Here is a 20,229-nt window from a genome sequence, read left to right as displayed (position 1 = left end):
ACAGTGTTAGATGTTGTATATATTTGGAGAGCAAGAATGAAGTTTATACAAGTATGAAGACTCTACAGAAACAAGGAATTTTTTTTTTCTTTTTGAGATGGAGTTTCACTCTTGTTGCCCAGCCTTGAGTGTAATGGCACGATCTCAGTTCATTGCAACCTCCACCTCCTGGGTTCAAGCAATTCTCCTGCCTCAGCCTCCCAAGTAGCTGGGATTACAGGCATGCACCACCACACCTGGTTAATTTTTTTTATTTTTAGTAGAGATGGGGTTTCACCATGTTGGTCAGGGTGGTCTTGAACTCTTGACCTCAGGTGATCCACCCACCTCAGCCTCTCAAAGTGCTGGGATTATAGGTGTGAGCCACCTCGCCTGGCCAGAAAAATGTTTATATGTATGGTGAGAAAAGACAGATCTAAAAAGTTTAAGCACACTAAGATTGCAAGCATGTAAGATGTATATGATAGTGGGAAAAGACTAGAAGGAAATACACATAGAAAAGCAGCAAAATAATGCCTTGGTGAAGGGCAAGGAGTATAAATATCAGCAAGTGTCAAAGTCAGAACAGACATAAAATTCTAAGCTCCTCCAACAGGTCTAGTGTAAAAACCCATCTCTAGGCTGAGTGCGGTGCCTCACACCTGTAATCCCAGCAACTGGGGAAGCCGAGGCCGGTGGATCACTTAAGGTCAGGAGTTCGAGACCATCCTGGCCAACATGGTAAAACCCCATCTCTACTGAAAATACAAAAATTAGCTGGATGTGGTGGCGTGCACCTGTAGTCCCAGCTACTCGGGAGGCTGAGGCAGGAGAATTGCTTGAACCTGGGAAATGGAGATTGCAGTGAGCCAAGATTGCCCCACTGCACTCCAGCGTGGGCGACAAAGTATGACTCTGTCTCCGAAAAAAAAAAACAAAAAGAAAAAACCATCTCTAGATAAAACTGGGATCGGCTGGGGATGGTGGTTCACACCTGTAATCCCTAGCACTCTAGGAGGCTGAGGCAGGCCGACTGCTTAAGCCCAGGAGTTCAAGACCAGCCCAGGCAACATGGCAAAACCACGTCTGCATAAAAACTATAGGCTGGATGCTGTGGCTCACACCTGTAATCCCAGCACTTTGGGAGGCTGAGGCGGGCGGATTGCCTTAGGTCAGGAGTTCAAGAACAGCCTGGGCAACATGATGAAACCCTGTCTCCACTAAAAAATACAAAAAAATTAGCCAGGCATGGTGGTGGGTGCCTGTAATCCCAGCTACTCAGGGGGCTGAGGCACAAGAATCCCTTGAACCTGGGCGGCAGAGGTTTACAGTGAGCAGAGATCGTGCCACTGCACTCCAGCCTGGGTGACAGAGCAAGACTCTGTCTCAACAAAAATAAGAAGGAAAAATAAAAAATAAAAATAAAAAATTAGCCAGACATAGTGGTGCATGTCTGTGGTCCCAGCTACCTGGGAGGCTGAGGTGAGAGGATTACTGAGCCTAGGGAGGTTGAGGCTGCAGTGAGCCATGATCATGCCACTGCACTCCAGCCTGCATGACAGAGTGAGACCCTGACTCAAACAAACAAAAGAAAATTTGTGATAAAGCAAATAAAGTAGGATGTTAATGGTAGAGTCTAGAATGGTGGGTATATGGGTGCTCACTATACAACTTTTCTGGATGTTTGAAACTTTTCATAATAAAATGTTGGGGAAAAAAATCTCATCTCTGTTCTGCCTTGCATGGTCATAGCTCCCAATTTTGGTAAGCTGCCTATCTACGTTATCAGGCAAATGGCTACAAAGATATTTTTCAGCTCGGGATTCTCACTTACCTCTGTGAAGTGCCAAGTATAAAGTTTTTCCCACTGCCAAGCATCCAGAGCTTTCCAAAGAGAAACTACATCCTCGCAAGCAGTTATGATACATGGCTCTTTACAACCGGCTCTTTCCCAAAACATGGCACTCACATCTACGGAACAGGAACCTGAAGGATTCTGATACAATGGCAACAATAGTTCTGTTAAAGTGGTACTGGAGGGCTGTTTTATGCAAAGCATAAGTATGCAAAGTGATGAATTATAATTCAATGAAACAGTAGGTATGTAAAATTTAAGTTTTATACAGGTGAAAAGAAAGAGTTTTGTGGTTCTTATGTAACTAAAAACTTGCCTATCAAACTTACATCATGAAAGATTTTTTTATTTCATTTATTAATTTTAATTTTTGTTTTTTTTGGGACTGAGTCTCACTTTATCACCCAGGCTGGACTGCAGTGGTGCAATCTCGGCTCACTGCAACCTTTGCCTCCTGGATTCAAGCGATTCTCCTGCCTCAGCCTTCCGAGTAGCTAGGATTACAGGTGCCTGACACCACACCCAGCTAATTTTTGTATTTTTAGTAGAGACAAGGTTTCACCATGTTGGCCAGGCTAGTCTCGAACTCCTGACCTCAAGTGATCCACCCACCTTGGCCTCCCAAAGTGCTAGGGTTACAGGTGTGAGCTACCATGCCCAGCCCATGAAAGATTTTAAAATGTATAGTCCAGATGGAATAAATTCAGATTTAACCACAAAAAGATATTCCATACAACTTATCCATTTGAAAATTAAACATCCTGATGAACCACTCATGGGTTGAAACCACAGGTTTCAATGTTATTCCCTCCGAGGAATAACATTATACTATCACTATTATGACCATGGGAACACTATGTATCCAAACCACAGAGCATGGCCAAAGCAGTATTTCCAAGAAAATTTGGAAATGTCCAGTAAAAATCATAATCACAAAGGCATTTATAAGAAAACAAGAAAGATTAAAATTAAGTAAGCATGCAGCTCAGGAAGTCAGTACAAGAACAAAATAAGAACAGTAAAAAAACTGTAAAAGGAATTATTTACAGTTATCTTGTTTATTATAAAAACAGAATGAACTAGAAAACAAAACAAACAACAACAACAAAAAAAACACAACCCAATTAATAATCAATACAACCAAAAACTAGTTTGTTTGGAAGACCCACGTAATGGCCACATCTTGAGTCCAATGTAGAAAAACAGTAATTTTAGAAATGGGAGAATGGGGAAGAGAGGCTTAACTGCATACACACAGATTTTAATAATCTGTAAGAAGTAACTTTTTACCTACAAATTTGAAAATATGAATGAAATGGTTGATTTTTTAAGAGACTAAGTTATTAGGACACTGGGCATGGTGGCTCACGCCTGTGATCCCAACACTTTGGGAGGCCAAGGCAGGTGGATCCCCTGAGGTCAGGAGTTCAAGACCAGCCTGGCCAATGTGGCAAAACCCTGTCTGTACTAAAAATACAAAAACCAGCAGGGCGTGGTGGCACATGCTTGTAATCCCAGCTACTATAGAGGCTGAGGCACGAGAATCACTTGAACCTGTGAGGCTGAGGTTGCAGTGAGTGGAGATTGGAGATTGCCCCACTGCACTCCAGCCTGGGCAACAGACTCTGTCTCAAAAAATAAAATAAAAATAAAATAAGTTATTAAAATTGACTCAAGAATAAATTCCAAAACACAGCATAGGTTATTACCACATATCCTTTATAGAAAAGTAATCTGGGGCTCAGAGGTTACACAATTTGTCCAAGGTGACAAAGCCAGTAATCTGGGAAAAACTTTATGTGGATTTGAAGTGCTTTCCTTCACACCAGTGGTTCTCTGGGAGAGCATCTGCACCATCTTCACCCTTGCCCCTAGGACATTTAGTAATGTAACATTTTCAGTTACCACACTGCATAGAAAAGATTAACCACTAGAACTGCTCCTCATTTTCTTATAAATCACCATAAGTGATTCTTCTAGAAACATTACACCATTTGAATAGGAGAGGCATGAATAACTCTCATTTCACTCTCTGTCAAAATGCCTGAGTTATATTTATTTTATTTTATTTTTGAGATGGAGTCTCACTCACCCAGGCTGGAGCGCAGTGGTGAGATCTTGGCTCACTGCAACATCTGCCTCCTGGTTCAAGTATTCTCTTCCCTCAGCCTCCGTAGTAGCTGGGATTATAGGCGCCCACCACCATGCCCGGCTAATTTTGTATTTTTTTTTTTTTTTTTTTTTTGAGACGGAGTCTTGCTCTATTGCCCAGGCCGGAGTGCAGTGGCCGGATCTCAGCTCACTGCAAGCTCCGCTTCCCGGGTTCATGCCATTCTCCTGCCTCAGCCTCCCGAGTAGCTGGGACTATAGGCTCCCGCCACCTTGCCCGGCTAGTTTTTTGTATTTTTTTAGTAGAGACGGGGTTTCACCGTGTTAGCCAGGATGGTCTCAATCTCCTGACTTCGTGATCCGCCCGTCTCGGCCTCCCAAAGTGCTGGGATTACAGGCTTGAGCCACCACGCCCGGCCTAATTTTGTATTTTTAGTAGAGATAGGGTTTCATCATGTTGGCCAGGCTGGCCTCAAACATCTGACCTCAAGTGATCCGCCCGCCTCAGCCTCCCAAAGTGCTGAGATTACAGAGGTGGGCCACCGTGCCCAGTTCCCCAACTTAGATTTAGATATGAAGTTCAGCTACTTAGCCTAAGTTATTCTTGCCAACAGGTTGGCATAGAAACTTCAAGAGGAGAGCTCAAAACATAAACAGAGGTAAATATTGGGGAAAACAATCCAAATCTGTTTTTCTGAATCTGTTTATCAATATCTTTAATAGTATTAAAGAACAAGAAGCTATATGACCGAATGCTTTTCAATTCATTAAAGTTTTCATATGTAAGACACAAGACACTGGAAGAGAATATTCTTCTGACCTTTAACTTTGAAACCAATTGTAGGTTGCCTGGGTTTATGCTATCAGAAGCAGGAAGCTCTGCTGTTTCAGTCTGTGAAAACAAAAGTCACATCATTAGTCTGCACTTCATGTATAATGTCTGCTTCCATTACCCACTCATCAAAATGTCTACTTCATATTGTCTTTATTTCCTCTTATAACAGCAGCAAAGCTCCCAATGCAAACTGTTTCACTGATGACAAAGAGAATAGGACCTCTCAAATTTAAAAGAAACATTTTAATGAACCTTAATTTCCCCAGAATGAACTTAATGTTTACAATGAAGTTCTATCAAAGAAACATGTCAAACCGTTCTTAAATGTGGAAGGCCCAATGCATAAGCAAGTCATGCTGTTTACATTCACTAAGGCATTTCACTCCTAAAGAGAAAATTTCACAAAGGAAATGGATTGTACCTGTTCGACGGAATGTTTATGCAACTCCTGGCATGTGTTTCCACAGAGCTGATTTTCTTTAAAAGTGAATGACTCAATGGGTGGAGGTGTTCCCGGCAGGGTAGAGTCACAGTCACAGGTAGGTTGTCCTTGCCTGCCTGACACCTGCAGGGTGGTATGTGATTTTGCTGGACTGCTTGAACTATCGAATTGTTTACTATCACTGGCAAGACAGACTGAGTCTTTCAAATGAGCAAGTTGGGGTGTGTGGCAAGTTTGTCCAGCGACCTCTGTGGAAGCTTTTTCATAGGAGCCTTGAGGGCCAAAGGCTGGAGTAGTACCTAAGATGGGGAAAAGAGGTGAACACATGTCTGCAGTAGGCCTGTCATTATCATCAAGCGCAACTGTATTTAAAGGAGTATAAAGTAATATGGATGAAGAAAGGCCTGTCTTTGTATGCTGGCTTTGTGGGTTTGGCCTTTTGGGATGTGATTTTCGTGGCAGAACAATAAGGTCCTCTTCTAAGTCCTCCATTTCTGTATCCATGCGTTTAGGACTCAGTTCCTCTGGAAAAATAAAATTTCCCTCTTTAAGATGTCTCTCTCCAAATATGTTTGATTCAAAGGACTCCACTGGTTTTTCTGAGCAAGACTTCAGTTTTTCAAGCTTAAGAGGTCCAAAGTCTTCATCAGGTAACTGAAAGTCTGTGATACTGAGAAAAGACAGTAGTTGCTTTAAGCTCAGCATTCCATCCTTATGAAATGAATCCGTAAAAGCATCATTATCCAAGGATAAATAAGCACTATTACTCCAAGAAAGGGAATCCTCTTTTTGATGACTTTTCTTCCCTAAAGAAGAAAAATAAGTCACAAAAATAGTAACAAAACCTAACAAAACAGACAAACTGTTTCACTGATGACAAAGAGAATAGGACCTCCCAAATTTAAAAGAAACATTTTAATGAACCTTAATTTCCCCAGAATGAACTTAATGTTTACAATGAAGTCCTATCCAAGAAACATGTTAAACCATTCTTAAACATAATATCTAACAAAAAGTGAGCTTCTAAACTCAAATATACTAGAAAATATACATAATACCCAACAAAGAGTGAGTTTCTAAACTCAAATATACTAGAAAATATACATAATACCTAACAAAGAGTGAGTTTCTAAACTCAAATATACTAGAAAATATACATAATACCCAACAAAGAGTTTCTAAACTCAAATATACTCCTCCCTTGAGCCCAAGAGTTTGAGACCAGCCTGAGCAACACAGTGAGACTATCTTTAAAAACAATAAATAAAAAAATAAAAATTTTTAAAAAGTAGGGCCAGGTATGGTGCCTCACACTAGTAGTCTCAGTACCTTCAGAGGCCGAGGCAGGCAGATCACTTGAGGTCAGGAGTTCAAGACCAGCCTAACCAACGGTGAAACCCCGTCTGTACTAAAAATACAAAAAAAAAAAAAAAAATTAGCCAGGTATGGTCATGGGTGCCTGTAGTCCCAGCTACTCGGGAGGCTGAGGTGGAAGAATGGCGTGAACCCAGGAGGCGGAGCTTGCAGTGAGCTGAGATCGCACCACTGCACTCCAGCCTGGGTGACAGAGCAAGACTCCATCTCAAAAAAAAAAAAAAAAAAAAAATTAGCTGGGCATGGTGGTGCACACCTGTGATCTCAGCTACTCGGGAAGCTGAGGTAGGAGAATCATTTGAACCCAGGAGGTGGAGGCTGCAGTGGGCTGAAATTGCACCAGCACCACTGCACTCCAGCCTGGGCAACAGAGCGAGATTCTGTCTCAAAGAATGAATGAATGAATAAATAAATAAATAAATATAAACAAAACAAAACAGAGTATGGCCAAAAATATTAACTGGGAGAAGGGACTGAGCACAAGGCTCAGCTCAACCATTGATTTGCAGCTTAACCTTAGGCAAATGTCACCTTGATTTATTTCATTTTCCCTTTTCTGATTGTCTCTCATAAGAGAAATGAACTAAAAATATCTACATTTTTTCCTACCTCTAAAACTGTGATTTCAACAGGCTGCCAGAGTATGGTCTACAAAATGCTGGCTCTTGTCACTATGGAAAAGTTAGTCTCCTTTTGAAGCAAAGAGTTAATTTATTGCTTTTGTTTGCTTGTTTCAAGACGAGGTCTCACTCTGTTGCCCAGGCTGGAGTGCAGTGGCGAGATCTTGGCTCACTGCAACCTCTGCCTCCCAGGCTCAAGCAATCCTCCCACATCAGCCTCCTGAGTAGCAATTTACTGCTCTTATTGCAAATGGTATCCCACACCATTCAAAATGTTGCTATATCCTCAATGATGAATGCATAAACAAACTGTGGTATATACATACAATGGAATACTAAGCCATAAAAAGGAACAAAGTACTGACGCATGTTACAAGAGAAACGTACCTTTAAAACATCATGCTAAGTGGCCAGGCTCAGTGACTCACACCTATAATCCCAGCACTTTGGGAAGCTGAAGGCAGGTGGATCACTTGAGGTCAGGAGTTCGAGGCCAGCCTGGACAACATGGTGAAACCCCATCTCTACTAAAAATACAAAAATTAGCCAGGTGTGGTGGCAGGCGCCTGTAATCCCAGCTACTCAGGAGGCTGAGGCAAGAGAATCACTTGAACCTGGGAGGCGGAGGTTGCAGTGAGCCAAGATTGTGCCACTGCACTCCAGCCTGGGTAAGAGTAAGACTCTATCTCAAAAACAAACAAGCCCATTATGCTAAGCAGCCAGACACAAAAGGTCACATATTGTATGATTCTATATATATGAAATATCCAGAACAGGTAAATCCATAGAGATAGAATGCAGATTGGTGGTTGTCCATGGAAGGAGTAGGGGGTGGGGGGAGAGGAAATGGGTAGCAGCTGCTTAATGAGTATGGGGTTTAGAGGAGATAAAAATGTTTTAGAATGAGATAGAGGTGGTGGTTGCACAACACTGTAAATGTACTGTGTACTGACTTGTTCGCTTAATTTAAAACGGTTAATTTTGTTATGTGAATGTCACCTTGAAAAAAAAGTTCTTACATGTAGCTGCAGGTTACTAAAATGATAGCAGACTATTTCAAACTACTGGCTGGGTCTGGTGGCTCACGCCTGTAATCCCAGCACTTTGGGACGCCGAGGTAGGCAGATCACCTGAGGTCAGGAGATCGAGACCAGCCTGGCCAACATGGTGAAAACCCACCTCTACTAAAAATATAAAAATTAGCTTGGTGTGGTGGCGGGTGCCTATAATCTCAGCTACTCATGAGGCTGAGGTGGGAGAATCGCTTGAACCTGGGAGGCAGAGGTTGCAGTGAGCTGAGATAGCACCATTGCACTCCATCCGGGGCGCCAAGGGTGAAACTCTGTCTCAACAACAATAAAAAAAACTACTGTGTAAAAAACAATATTTCTAGATTACTGGATTGCCTACTTTTTGATGACTATGCATTCTTGTTCACTTAAAAGATGAAAAAATCACAATTTTTGGATTAATTAGTCATAGCTCATAGACCAAGTCCATGTCTAATGGTACAGAGCAGCTTGCTACCTATTTTTGCACATAAAGTTTTTTTTTTTTTTTTAAGGAACTTGGCTGTAAAATGCACATAAAGGTGTGTTGGAACACAGTCACAGTTACAAGTTGACTTTGGCTGCTTTCGCACATAGCTGAGTAGTTGAGACAGAGCACAAAGACTAAAATATGTGCTATCTGGCCCTTTCTAGAAAGTATGCTGATGCCTAATTTAGAGCCACAATGAATTACCCCATTTTTGTGCTCAGTTGATCAGATATGATTAAATTATCAGTAAATAATTAAAAGTTTAAATTACAATGTATCCTTGCTTCCCATCCTCCAAAATCCTGTGTCCCATGAAGGCCTTAGAGACACTGCATTAGATATTTTATCCAAAAAAGTTGCTTAGGCCTTTTCATTACATGATGACTTCTAAAACAGAATAGTAAGTGGACTTTCTCTCTCTTTTTTTTTGAAAGAGCGTCTTGCTCTATCACCCAGGCTGGAGTGCAGTGGTGCAATCACGGCTCACTGCAGCCTCGACATCCTGGGCTCAAGTGATCCTCCCACCTTGGCCTCTGAAGTAGCTGAAACCACAGGCATACACCACCACACCTGGCTAATTTTTCTATATATTAGAGATGGGGTTTTGTCATGTTGCCCAAGCTGGTCTCAAACTCCTGGGCTCAAGCAATCCTCCCACATTGGCCTCCTCAAATGTTGGGATTACAGGGGTGAGCCATCAAGCCCGACATAGTCTAACTTTAGTACACATTCCATTTTACTTCAAAAACACTTTCTGTATTAGCTGTGAAGCTTCTACCCATAGATAGGAATTGTATTGTACCTGAATATGTAATATTACATAAACAACCAAAACATTTTCCTTTTCAGTGTTGAACTGCTGCAGCTCTATCACTGAACTCCGGCACCACAACGCCAGGTTTGAATCCTGGCTCTGTAATTTTAATTAAATTAAGTAAAGTCATTGTAATCTCCCTGTGCTTTTGTTTCCTCACCTGTAAAGTGAGAATGAAAAGAGATTCTACCTCATGTAGGACTGCTGTGATGATTCAATGAGTTAGTATCTGTACAATATTTAGAAAGTGCCAGGCAGGCTGGATACAGTGGCTCACGACTGTAATCCCAGCACTTTGGGAGGCCGTGGTGGGAGGACTGTTTGAGGTAAGGAGTTCAGTATCAGCTTGGGCAACAGGGCAAGACCTCGCCTCTACAAAACATTTAAAAACATTAGCCAGGCATGGTGGTACATGCCAGTAGTCCCAGCTAGTTGGGAGGCTGAGGCAGGAGGAACATTTGAGCCCAGGAAATAAGAGGCTGCAGTGAGCCATGATCACACCATGGCACTCCAGCCTGGACAACACACTCGACCCTGTCCCATTTTAGAAAATAAAAAAAAAAGCAAGTGCCAGGCTTGTTAGCTTGTAGTAATTGTTAGCTTTCATCATCATCATCATCAAACACATCTTGATTTACCTTTCACTCGAGTAACTGCTTTATTGTTCTGATATTTATGTGAGGTGACTTCCTCCTTGGACCTGTTAATAACCGATGGGTTGCAAGCTGGCAAAAGTGGTTCACAATGATCTGATGTTGGGGTGCACGCTGATTTTCTTTTTCCTCTGTATCTTCTACTAGGTGCCTGGGCAACTGCCTTCCTAGACAAGTCATTATCTTCAGTGGGCCCAGTGGGAGAGCTGACTTTAGTTAATGAGAGAAGTTTCTGAGAAGTTCTTGAACTTGGTTGTCCTGTGCATGTGTCAGACATCCTAATTTCACTTTGGTCAGTTTCCTCATTGGAAAGGTTTAAAGTTATACTTGCATCCTTATTTTTATTTTTAAACCCTTTTTTCTTGACATCCAAATGACTCTGAATGACAGCCTCCAGGGCTACTTTTCTCTGGCAATTGGACATGCTTCGTGTTGTTCTAACATAGTATTCTGCAGGAAACAGAAGGCCTTCAAGCATTGTGCAAGAATGTTTTTCTGCAGAAAGAAGAGAGGGTGCTTCCAGGCTAAGACTCTTAGGTTGACTTAGAATCTCGTTTTCTTGAAGATTTTCATTTCTACCATCAAGAGCGTCACTGGGAGATTTTAAAGATTTCTCTGTTTGATTTTGTTCTAAGTTTTGACTTTCATTTGCTGGCAAGTTATTGTGAGTGAGTTCATTTAGAGAACGTGAAATATCTGCCTCTAAATTAGAACTTGTGGGCAGCTGGCCACTTTTACTTACAGCTTTGTTTACAACGAGGTTATCTGTAGGGACAGTCACTTTTTTGCCTTGTGCCTCCAAACTTACAGGTGAAGTAAATCTAATGTATTTTAGCCCGTGAGTAGTAAGTTCACTGCTGCCTTTGGGAGGAATATGCTCAAGGTGCTGACTACTACTGCTCTCTGTTGGAGTCTGTAAAGGAACTGTAGTCGCCCTGGTGAAATCAGGTCTTCTTAGGAGTGTATCCACACCTTTTTCTGGTTGGGCAGTTGGTGGGATGAATATACTGTCTTCATTGGTTTCTGTAACTGGTTCTGGAGAATCTGGAAGTTCAGACTGAAGACTTAAAAGGTGAGTTCTTATTTCAGTGACTGGTGATCTAGCAGGATTTTTGCTACTGGTTTCTTCCTGTTCCTTTAGTCTTTTCCCAGACAGTCTGAGTGAATCGGTGCCAAAGACACAGTCTCTCTCCTGTGAAATAAATGTTCTCTTCTGCTGCTGCTTTCTTCTCCCTGGCAGCTTCTGCTTTTGCTCACCATCAGGGTCACTGACCCTGTGGGGAAAATGTTCTTGGGCGTCATCTGTTCTGTGTATAGGTAATCCTCCTGGGCCATCTCCAGGGTTAAAGGACTCAGGCCCAACATCAAGTGTGACAGATGTCTTTTCTCCAGTTTCTTCATCAAGATGGGTTTTGATGTGTAACTTGTCATAAACACGTATTTTATTTTTAGGTTCTGAGGAGAGAAAAATATATATAACATATTTTTCTTATAAATAAAACAAAAAATACTCATTTTTATCCTATTGTATATAAATACTACTAAACATTTATTTAAGAAAGAATCAGTGACACTTCATTCAGGCAGATGAATTTACAGGTGAAATAAATCTGTTCTTTAGGCTGTGAGTAGTAAGGTCACTGTTACCTTTAGGTTCAAGGTGTTCAAGGTGCTGACTACTTCTACTATCTGATGGAATATGTGAAGGAACTCTACATACTCCATACTGTACGTATTTTTTAAAGTTCTAATTTTTAAAATTCTAACAATCTATGACATTTTAAGTACATGTAAACAAATAGCATTGCGCTAAAAATGTTTTTTAAACAGAGTATTCTTTATCACACAATCTCTTCTCTTAACTTTTAAATCTCAACTAATTTTTTATCTCATGTATTTCTTTCTTTATTTTCCCCCTTGGCTCAAGTAATTTTAATAACACTCCCATTTCAGTAACTCTTAATTTTATTATTATAAATTACTTGAATTTATTGACCATTTTTTTAGAATATTTTCACCTACAATTTTTCTCTGTTCATATATACTTAAAGTAAAAAAAAAAATCTTTGGCTGGGCATGGTAGCTCATGTAAATCCCAGCACTTTGGAAGGCTGAGGCAGGCAGATCACGAGGTCAGGAGATCACGACAATCCTGGCCAACATGGTGAAACCCTGTCTCTACTAAAAATACAAAAATTAGCCAGGCGTGGCGGTGTGTGCCTGTAGTCCCAGGTACTCAGAAGGCTGAGGCAGGAGAATTGCTTGAACCCGGGAGGCAGAGGCTGCAGTGAGCCGCAATTGAGCCACTGCACTCCATCCTGGGTGAGAGTGAGACTCTGTTTCAAAATAAAAACAAAAAAAAAAACCCTTTCTAATATTTAAACAATAAATATAATTTCTGAAAATTGAGAGGGAAAAAGAACAATAAACAGTCTAACTGAAAGTAGTCTATAGAGTAGATTTTATGGCATATGAATTTTATGTTAATTAGAATAATATTGCAGCCAGGCACAGTGGCTCACACCTGTATCCCAGCACTTTGGGAGGCCTGGGCAGACAGATCACCTGAGGCCGGGAGTTCGAGACCAGCCTGGCCAACATGGCAAAACCCTGTCTCTACTGAAAATATAAAAATTGGCCAGGCGTGGTAGTGCACGTGCCTGTAGTCCCAGCTACTCAGGAGGCTGAGGAACGAGAATTGCTTGAGCCTGGGAGGTGGAGGTTGTAGTGAGCCACAATTATGCCACTACATTCCAGCCTGGGTGACAGAGACTCTGTCTCAAAAAAATAAAATTAAATAAAAATTAAAGTGTCTATTGCTAGTCACTATCTTCACTCTGTGGGAAAAAGAACAATAGCCAAAATATACCTGGGAAATGAATAATAAAGCAGGCATAAGGGAATGGTCTAGATTTACCTGAGTGGTTTAGCTGCAGTGAGAGCTCCTGCTGGGACAAACAATCTGGTTCTTCTACTGTTTTCTTAATAGAATGCTTAACCTTTTCAGCTCTTTGGGCACGCTAGAGGAAACAAAAACAGCTCCAGAAATACGTTTTCTTTAAAGCTTTATATAAAGAGTCAAGAACTGTTTTTAAATTGTACTGTAACGCCTTAATTTGAGAACACGATTCACTTACCTGAAGGCGGGCTAGTGTCTTGCTGTATTCCCTTTTCAAGAATGCTAATTTCTCCTTTAACTGGAAGAAGAAAAACACCAACAATACTGGGCAAGCAGAAAGGTGAAGTCACAGGGAAGGGATGCAGTGCTTGGTAGGGTCCCCTGGCAAGAGGCAGGGAGTAGCACTGGTCCATGACAATCTACTTTTGGTTCTCAAAAAGCACCAAGCTCTTGACCATTTCAGGATCTTTGTATAACCTGTTCCTATCATCTGGAACATTTCCTTCCTTTGCCAATTCCTACTGACTCCTCAAGCCTTAGCTTAGATTTTCATTTCCCTGGGATAGACTTCTAGGTCCTTCTCCAAATCTAGGTTAGACACTCTATCAGTCCTCTGTACTTTCCTTACCACAGTATTCTCACACTGTGTTCTCTGTTTCTCCCCATCATCCAGATCCTTGAAGGTAGCAGGGACTGTCATCCTCAGTCACTCAACAAATGAATCTTCTATTTATCAGTTAATGGTCCAGGTATCTCTAGTACCTGGAATAATAAGTGATACCCACTGTGTGTCAATTAGTGCTCCAGATGCTATTCTGGATGCAATTTACATACAGTGAGGGATACACATAATAAATAAGAAAACAGGGAAGATGATTTTACAAGGTAATACATAACTAGACAGATAAACAGAGTGATAAGAGAGTTACTGGCCTACTGATAGGGACTCCTTTAGTTACAGTGGTCAGGGAGGCATTTTTGAGGACTATCATTTGAGCCTAAGACCAAATGAGGAAGGAGCTAGTTTTGGGAAGATCAGAGGGAACGGTACCCCAGGCAGAGGGAACCATAAATATAAAAGCTCTGCAGTGGAACAGGCTACGTATGTTTGAGGAACACGCAGGCCAGTGAGGTTGGAGCTATCACTGCTGAATCTCCAGCCAGGCACACAGTAGGCATTTAACAAATATTTATTAAATGAATAAGTGAATTGGGCTGAATCAAATTACTGTTCTCTGAAAGTCTAGATTCCCGTCTCTCTGGCTTCTTTGGTTCAAAGGATTATCTCAGCAGCAAAGCCAGCCCTGGTTTTTCTGCTTTTTAGGAACTTTTTAGTTATATTCATCTTTCAACCAATAAAACATCAAGATTTCCATCCTCCATATATACCTTTAAAAAAAAAAAGACTTGGCCGGGCGCGGTGGCTCAAGCCTGTAATCCCAGCACTTTGGGAGGCGGAGGCGGGCGGATCACGAGGTCAGGAGATCGAGACCATCCCGGCTAACCTGGTGAAACCCCGTCTCTACTAAAAATACAAAAAACTAGCCGGGCGACGTGGCGGGCGCCTGTAGTCCCAGCTACTCGGGAGGCTGAGGCAGGAGAATGGCGTAAACCCGGGAGACGGAGCTTGCAGTGAGCTGAGATCCGGCCACTGCACTCCAGCCTGGGCGACAGAGCCAGACTCCGTCTCAAAAAAAAAAGAACAAAAAAAAAAAAAAAAAAAAGACTTACTCAGCTGGGAGTGGTGGCTCACACCTATAATCCCAACACTTTGGGAGGTCAAAATGGGTGGATCATTTGAGGTCAGGAGTTCGAGACCAGCATGGCCAACATGGTGAAACCCTGCCTCTACTAAAAATACGAAAATCAGCTGGGTATGGTGGTGGGTACCTATAGGAGGCTGAAGTAGGAAAATTGCTTGAACCCGGAGGCGAAGGTTGCGGTGGGCCTAGATTGTGCCACTGCACTCCAGCCTGGGCAACAGAGCAAGACTCTGTCTAAAAAAAAAACAAAAAACAGGAAAAAAAAAAAAAAAAAAAAGGCCAGGTGGGGTGGATCACGCCTGTCATGCCAGCACTTTGGGAGGCCAAGGCGGGCGGATCACCGAGGTCAGGAGTTCCAAATCAGCCTGGCCAACATGGAGGAACACCATCTCTACTAAAAATACAAAAATCAGCCGGGCGCGGTATTGGGCGTCTGTAATCCCAGCTACACAGGAGACTGAGGCAGGAGAATCGCTTGAACCTGAGAGGCAGAGGTTGCAGTGAGCCAAGATCGTGCCACTGCACTCCAGCCTGGGCGACAGAGCAAGACTCTGTCTCAAAAAACAAACAAACAAACAAAAAAACAAAACAAAGTCTATGTGCAAAACATGCTACTTGGAATTTTTTTTTTTTTTTTTTTTGAGACAGAGTCTCATTTGGTCGTCCAGCCTGGAGTGCAGTGGCGCGATCTCGGTGGCTCCCTGCAACCTAAGCGTCCCCTGGTTCAAGCGATTCTCGTGCATCAGCCTCTGAGGCCTGAGCCTCTGGGACTACAGGCTGGCGTCACCACACTCGGCTAATATTTATATTTTTAGCAGAGACGGGGTTTCACTAGGTTGCCTAGACTGGTCTCAAACTCTGAGCTCAAACGATCTGCCCATCCCAGTCTCCCAAAGTGCTGGGATTACAGGCGTGGGCCACGGAGACTGGCCTACCCACCAATCTTATAAATATCTGGGTATTATCTTGTTTACTTATAAATGATCTTTCTCACCTCCACCAGAAGGTAAGCCAGGATAAGAATAACATCAGCACAAGCTGGAAACTTACTAAAAGTCTATCAGTAAAATACAGTCTAAAGAAGCAAGGGCACTTCCAAGGCCAGGCGCAGTGGCAGGTTCCTGCAATCCCAACTACTCGGGAGGCTGAGGCAAGAGTCGCTTGATCCCGGGAGGCGGAGGTTGCAGTGAGCCGAGATCGCACCACTGCACCCCAGCATGGGTGGCAGAGCGAGACTCTGTCTCAAAAAATAAAAATAGAAAAGAAAAGGAAGAAAAAGGAAAAGAAACTTCCAAACTACAACATGCTGTCTAGAACTTAAAAAAGAAAGTAAGGTAGATAAACATGTCCTGACAGGAATGCTAAACAAGGGTATGAAAAACGGAACCTACAGAATCATTCAGATCCTACCATTTACGAACATTCCCTTCTCAAAAAAAATACACATAGGACTCCTTTTTGATGGTTTGGGATACGCCCCTCCTCCACCACACACACTAACACACGAAAGGACCTGGAAGTACCAGACTTAAAAGATTTACTTGAGGAGGTCCGGCGGGAGAAGTGAAGATTGAGGGTGTGGGACGGGGGAGGAGCAACGGTGTCGATACAGCTTTATCTATGAAGTGTTACACATTGTATCAATGCACTGTTACTGTAACGAGATTTGTTCTTTAAACGCCACCACGTGAGCACCACACTATTTCCACATTTTCATTTTTTGTGCCCCCTCAGCCCCAAGCGGGGGGAGGGGCGTCAGACGATACTGCTGCTCTCGGACTGCCGAGGACACAATGCTAGACCTATAACCCTGGGAAAGCGAGGTCAGAGTCCTGCATCCGCCCTTCCCGCACCCCGTGGCACCTTTTCCTTCTCCTCACAGCTGAGGGGCTTCCCGGGAGGCTCTTCCATCGGGCAGGGGACAGAACGAAAAGAGCAGCCGTCGCCAACCCCAGGCCTACTGACACCACGACCCAGTTGGCCCTGGGCCGGGTAAGCGCCCGGAGAAAGAATGGGGAGCCCGGGATCGCACCCTCAGCGCGCGATCAGCTGACCCACGCGGGCCAGGCGCGCCCTAATCTCCGGCCAATTAAATCCAACGTTCGACTTGCGCACGCGCAGCCGCAGACGGCCGAGCAGTGGAGCGAGGCCGCCTAAAGGAGAGCCGAGCTGTCGATGAGTCCCAGTGGGCCACCTAGAGCGGAAGTGGAAGAGCGGCCGGAAGTAGCCGGAATCTCAGAAAGACTGACCGACTGACTCTGACAGGATCCAGGACTGAGGGAAGGAGTCGGCGGCCATGGAGTTGGGCGAGCTGCTCTACAACAAGTCCGAGTACATCGAGACGGTGCGCGGGTCCAGATATCTGTCCTCCTCTTTTCAAGCCTGCGTCCCTTTGAGGCCTGGTCGGAGTTCCCAGTCTGCCCCTACCCCACCCACCCCTGTCCCTTTGGCCGTTAGTCCCGGATTATCTAGCGACGCCCCATGTATAGTCTGGCTTTGCTGTTTACTCCGCGCATGGCCAGTTTAGGCCTTTTGTATTTATTCCTGATTTTCTCATAGGGATAAAATGCCTTCAGGAGGATAGGACAAGTCCCATCCTGTTCATATGAATTACAGCTCGGACTTCGGGCCCTTTTACATTGCCTTTTGTAATGTGGTAACTTGGGCCGAAAACGATTCGGTTCTTTTTTTGGGGGAGAGGGAGGCGGAGACTCTCTGTCGCCCAGGCTGGAGTGCAGTGGCGCGATCTCGGCTCAATGCAACCTCCGCCTCCCCGGTTCAAGCGATTTTCCTGCCTCAGCCTCCCAAATAGCTGAGATTACAGGCGCCCGCCACCACGCCCGGCCAATTTTTGTATTTTTTGGTAGAGACGGGGTTTCACCGTGTTGGCCAGGCTGGTCCCTAACTCGACCTCAGGTAATCGACCCGCCTCGGCCTCCCAAAGTGCTGGGATTACAGGCGTGAGCCACCGCACCCTGCCGATTTGGTTCTTTATTATCGGTACACGATATGTTTGTAAAATCTTGGAAACAAGGCAAGTGGTCAGTTAACGTTACTATTGTTGTTTTGGTTTTCTTTGCATTCTGACAACTCTGATATTCATAAAGTCATTATCCTCGTTTTAAGGCCGTAAAGCCCAAGTGCGGAAGTGAATGAATTTGAATCCACGTCTGTCTGATGCCACTAAGCTATAGACATTCAAATTCTGAGTTTATTCCTTGAGTCCCTAATTTCCTTTATCTTTTTATTTTTTGAGACAGGGTCTCGCTCTATTGCCCAGGCTGGAGTGCAGTGGTACAATCATAGCTCATTGCAGCCTCAGCCTTCCAGGCTCAAGCGATCCTCCATCCTCAGCCTTCTAAGGATCTGGGATTACAGACACGCGCCACCATGCCCGGCTAATTAAAAAAAAAATTTTTTTTTAGAGAAGGGGGGGTCTCACTATGTTGCCCAGGCCGGTCTTGAACTCCTGGCCTCAAGGGATCCCTCTGCCTCAGCCTCTCAAAGTGCTGAGATTACAGGCGTGAGCCACCATGCTCAGCCGTAGTTTCCTTTTTTTTTTTTTTTTTTTTTTTTGAGGCGGAGTCTCGCTCTGTCGCCCGGACTGGAGTGCAGTGGCCAGATCTCAGCTCACTGCAAGCTCCGCCTCCCGGGTTCCGCCATTCTCCTGCCTCAGCCTCCGGAGTAGCTGGGACTACAGGCGCCCGCCACCTCGCCCGGCTAGTTTTTTTGTATTTTTAGTAGAGACGGGGTTTCACCGTGTTAGCCAGGATGGTCTCGATCTCCTGACCTCGTGATCCGCCCGTCTCGGCCTCCCAAAGTGCTGGGATTACAGGCTTGAGCCACCGCGCCCGGCTCAGCCGTAGTTTCCTAATCCATCATTGCTTTTTTGACATCCTGGACTCACACTCCATTGTGGACAGCACCCCACTTTATGTTTTTTTCTCTCAAATGTGAGCTTTCTTGACGGAAACCTGTAGTCCAGAAACCTATTAAGTTTGCTCTCCCCGGTTTTCTGTTGTTTTCTTTTAGGCATCTGGGAACAAAGTCAGTCGCCAGTCAGTGTTGTGTGGAAGCCAGAACATCGTTCTCAATGGCAAGGTAAGGGACAAAGCCAGCTCCAGGCTGCAAACCTTAGCTTGCTTTCTGCTAATTATCACCATAGCAGGGCAGATAAAATGTTGCCATATCTCCCATTTATTGTTGTACATTTTTAACTCTCTTGTTTTTAAATTTTTTATTCTCTAAGTTGGATGTTGGATCTCCTTTTTTTTTTTTTTCTTTTGAGACAGAGTCTTACTCTGTCACCCAAGCTGGAGTGCAGTGGCCCCATCTCAGGTCTCTGCAGCCTCCGCCTCCCAGGTTCAACCAGTTCTCCTGCCTCAGCCTCCTGAGTAGCTGGGATTACAGGCACCTGCCACCAGGCCTGGCTAATATTTTGTATTTTTAGTAGAGACAGGGTTTCACCATGTTGGCCAGGCTAGTCTCGAACTCCTGCCCTCAAGTGATCCACCCATCTCGGCCTCCCAAAGTGCTGGGATTATAGGCGTGAGCCACTGTGCCCGGCCTAAGTTGGATCTCTTGAATGCAAAAAGGTTCAGTAAGAGGCAACAGAAAACCTTTTTTCTTTTATGCCAGGAACAAAATACAGTGGTACCTAGAGCCAACATTATTTTATGATATTATAATGTGCATTAAACTACTGGGCACAAAGTGTAATAGGTAATGAAATATTTGAAGATAGAAACTAAAGTAATACTTATAAAGTTATCTCTTTAGTAAAAATTAATAATTCACTATTAACTGAAACTCTTAAAACGAATGTGACAATTGGAAAAAATATTAAAAGTATGAGACAAATATGCAAAGTGGAATCTGAAAGACTGAGAATCTTGTAATCCAAATAAATTACAATAGCAAAGGGACGAGTATAAACTTGGAAGAGAAAATATCACAAGGTATATTTGAGCTTGACAAACAGTGAAGTTCATAGTTGTTTTCCTGCCATCTGGAACACTCAATTTTGAAATTACTTTTTCTATAAATATTACATCTCTAACTTCCAGAAGGAAAATAGTCTCGTTATAACCGAGAGATCATAAATATTTTCAGAAGACAATTAGTCTCCATTAAGCCTGTCATACCAAGGAATTAAGTGGAAAAGAAATATAATTTGGTTATTGCTGCTCAGACATACTGTTTCTTTTTGTTTGGTTGGTTCTTTTTTTTGAGACAGAATCTTGCTCTGTCACCCAGGTCAGAGTACAGTGGCAGGATCTTGGCTCACTGCAACCTCCACCTCCTGGCGTCAAGTGATTCTCCTGCCTCAGCGTCCCGAGTAGCTGGG

At 43.4% G+C, this 20,229-nt stretch overlaps 2 protein-coding genes across 9 annotated transcripts in view; one reads left to right on the top strand and one right to left on the bottom strand.

Moving 5' to 3' along the window:
• Nucleotides 1-16,988, bottom strand: part of PALB2 (partner and localizer of BRCA2) — a 37,827-nt gene extending 20,839 nt beyond the window's left edge. For 4 of the 7 annotated variants that reach the window (XM_033217735.1, XM_033217736.1, XM_033217741.1 and 1 more), the window contains exons 1-8: nt 16,746-16,946; nt 13,748-13,881; nt 13,358-13,417; nt 13,138-13,240; nt 10,206-11,675; nt 5,200-6,026; nt 4,764-4,835; nt 1,814-1,975 (exon numbers count right to left, since the gene is read on the bottom strand). In XM_033217735.1, the coding sequence (XP_033073626.1) occupies nt 1,814-1,975; nt 4,764-4,835; nt 5,200-6,026; nt 10,206-11,675; nt 13,138-13,240; nt 13,358-13,417; nt 13,748-13,819 (2,766 nt within the window). In that variant the 5' untranslated portion in view covers nt 13,820-13,881; nt 16,746-16,946. Of the gene's footprint in view, nt 1-1,813; nt 1,976-4,763; nt 4,836-5,199; nt 6,027-10,205; nt 11,676-13,137; nt 13,241-13,357; nt 13,418-13,747; nt 13,882-16,745 lie in introns of all 7 variants that reach the window. The other 3 variants (XM_033217737.1, XM_033217738.1, XM_033217739.1) reach the window with 2 other exon arrangements.
• An 18-nt stretch (nt 16,989-17,006) lies between these two features.
• Nucleotides 17,007-20,229, top strand: part of DCTN5 (dynactin subunit 5) — a 29,587-nt gene continuing 26,364 nt past the window's right edge. For both annotated transcript variants that reach the window (XR_004438830.1, XM_033217746.1), the window contains exons 1-2: nt 17,007-17,226; nt 18,915-18,983. Coding sequence is in view for 1 of the 2 variants with exons in the window: in XM_033217746.1 (XP_033073637.1) it covers nt 17,179-17,226; nt 18,915-18,983 (117 nt within the window). In the remaining variant the exon portion in view is untranslated. The remainder of the gene's footprint in view (nt 17,227-18,914; nt 18,984-20,229) is intronic.

Source organism: Trachypithecus francoisi, unplaced genomic scaffold, assembly GCF_009764315.1.
Source record: "Trachypithecus francoisi isolate TF-2019V2 unplaced genomic scaffold, Tfra_2.0 Lachesis_group10, whole genome shotgun sequence".
In the NCBI taxonomy this organism is placed as follows: Eukaryota; Metazoa; Chordata; class Mammalia; order Primates; family Cercopithecidae; genus Trachypithecus; species Trachypithecus francoisi.
The sequence above is the reverse complement of the archived record's forward strand: the minus strand, read 5'-3'. Positions and strand labels throughout refer to the sequence as shown.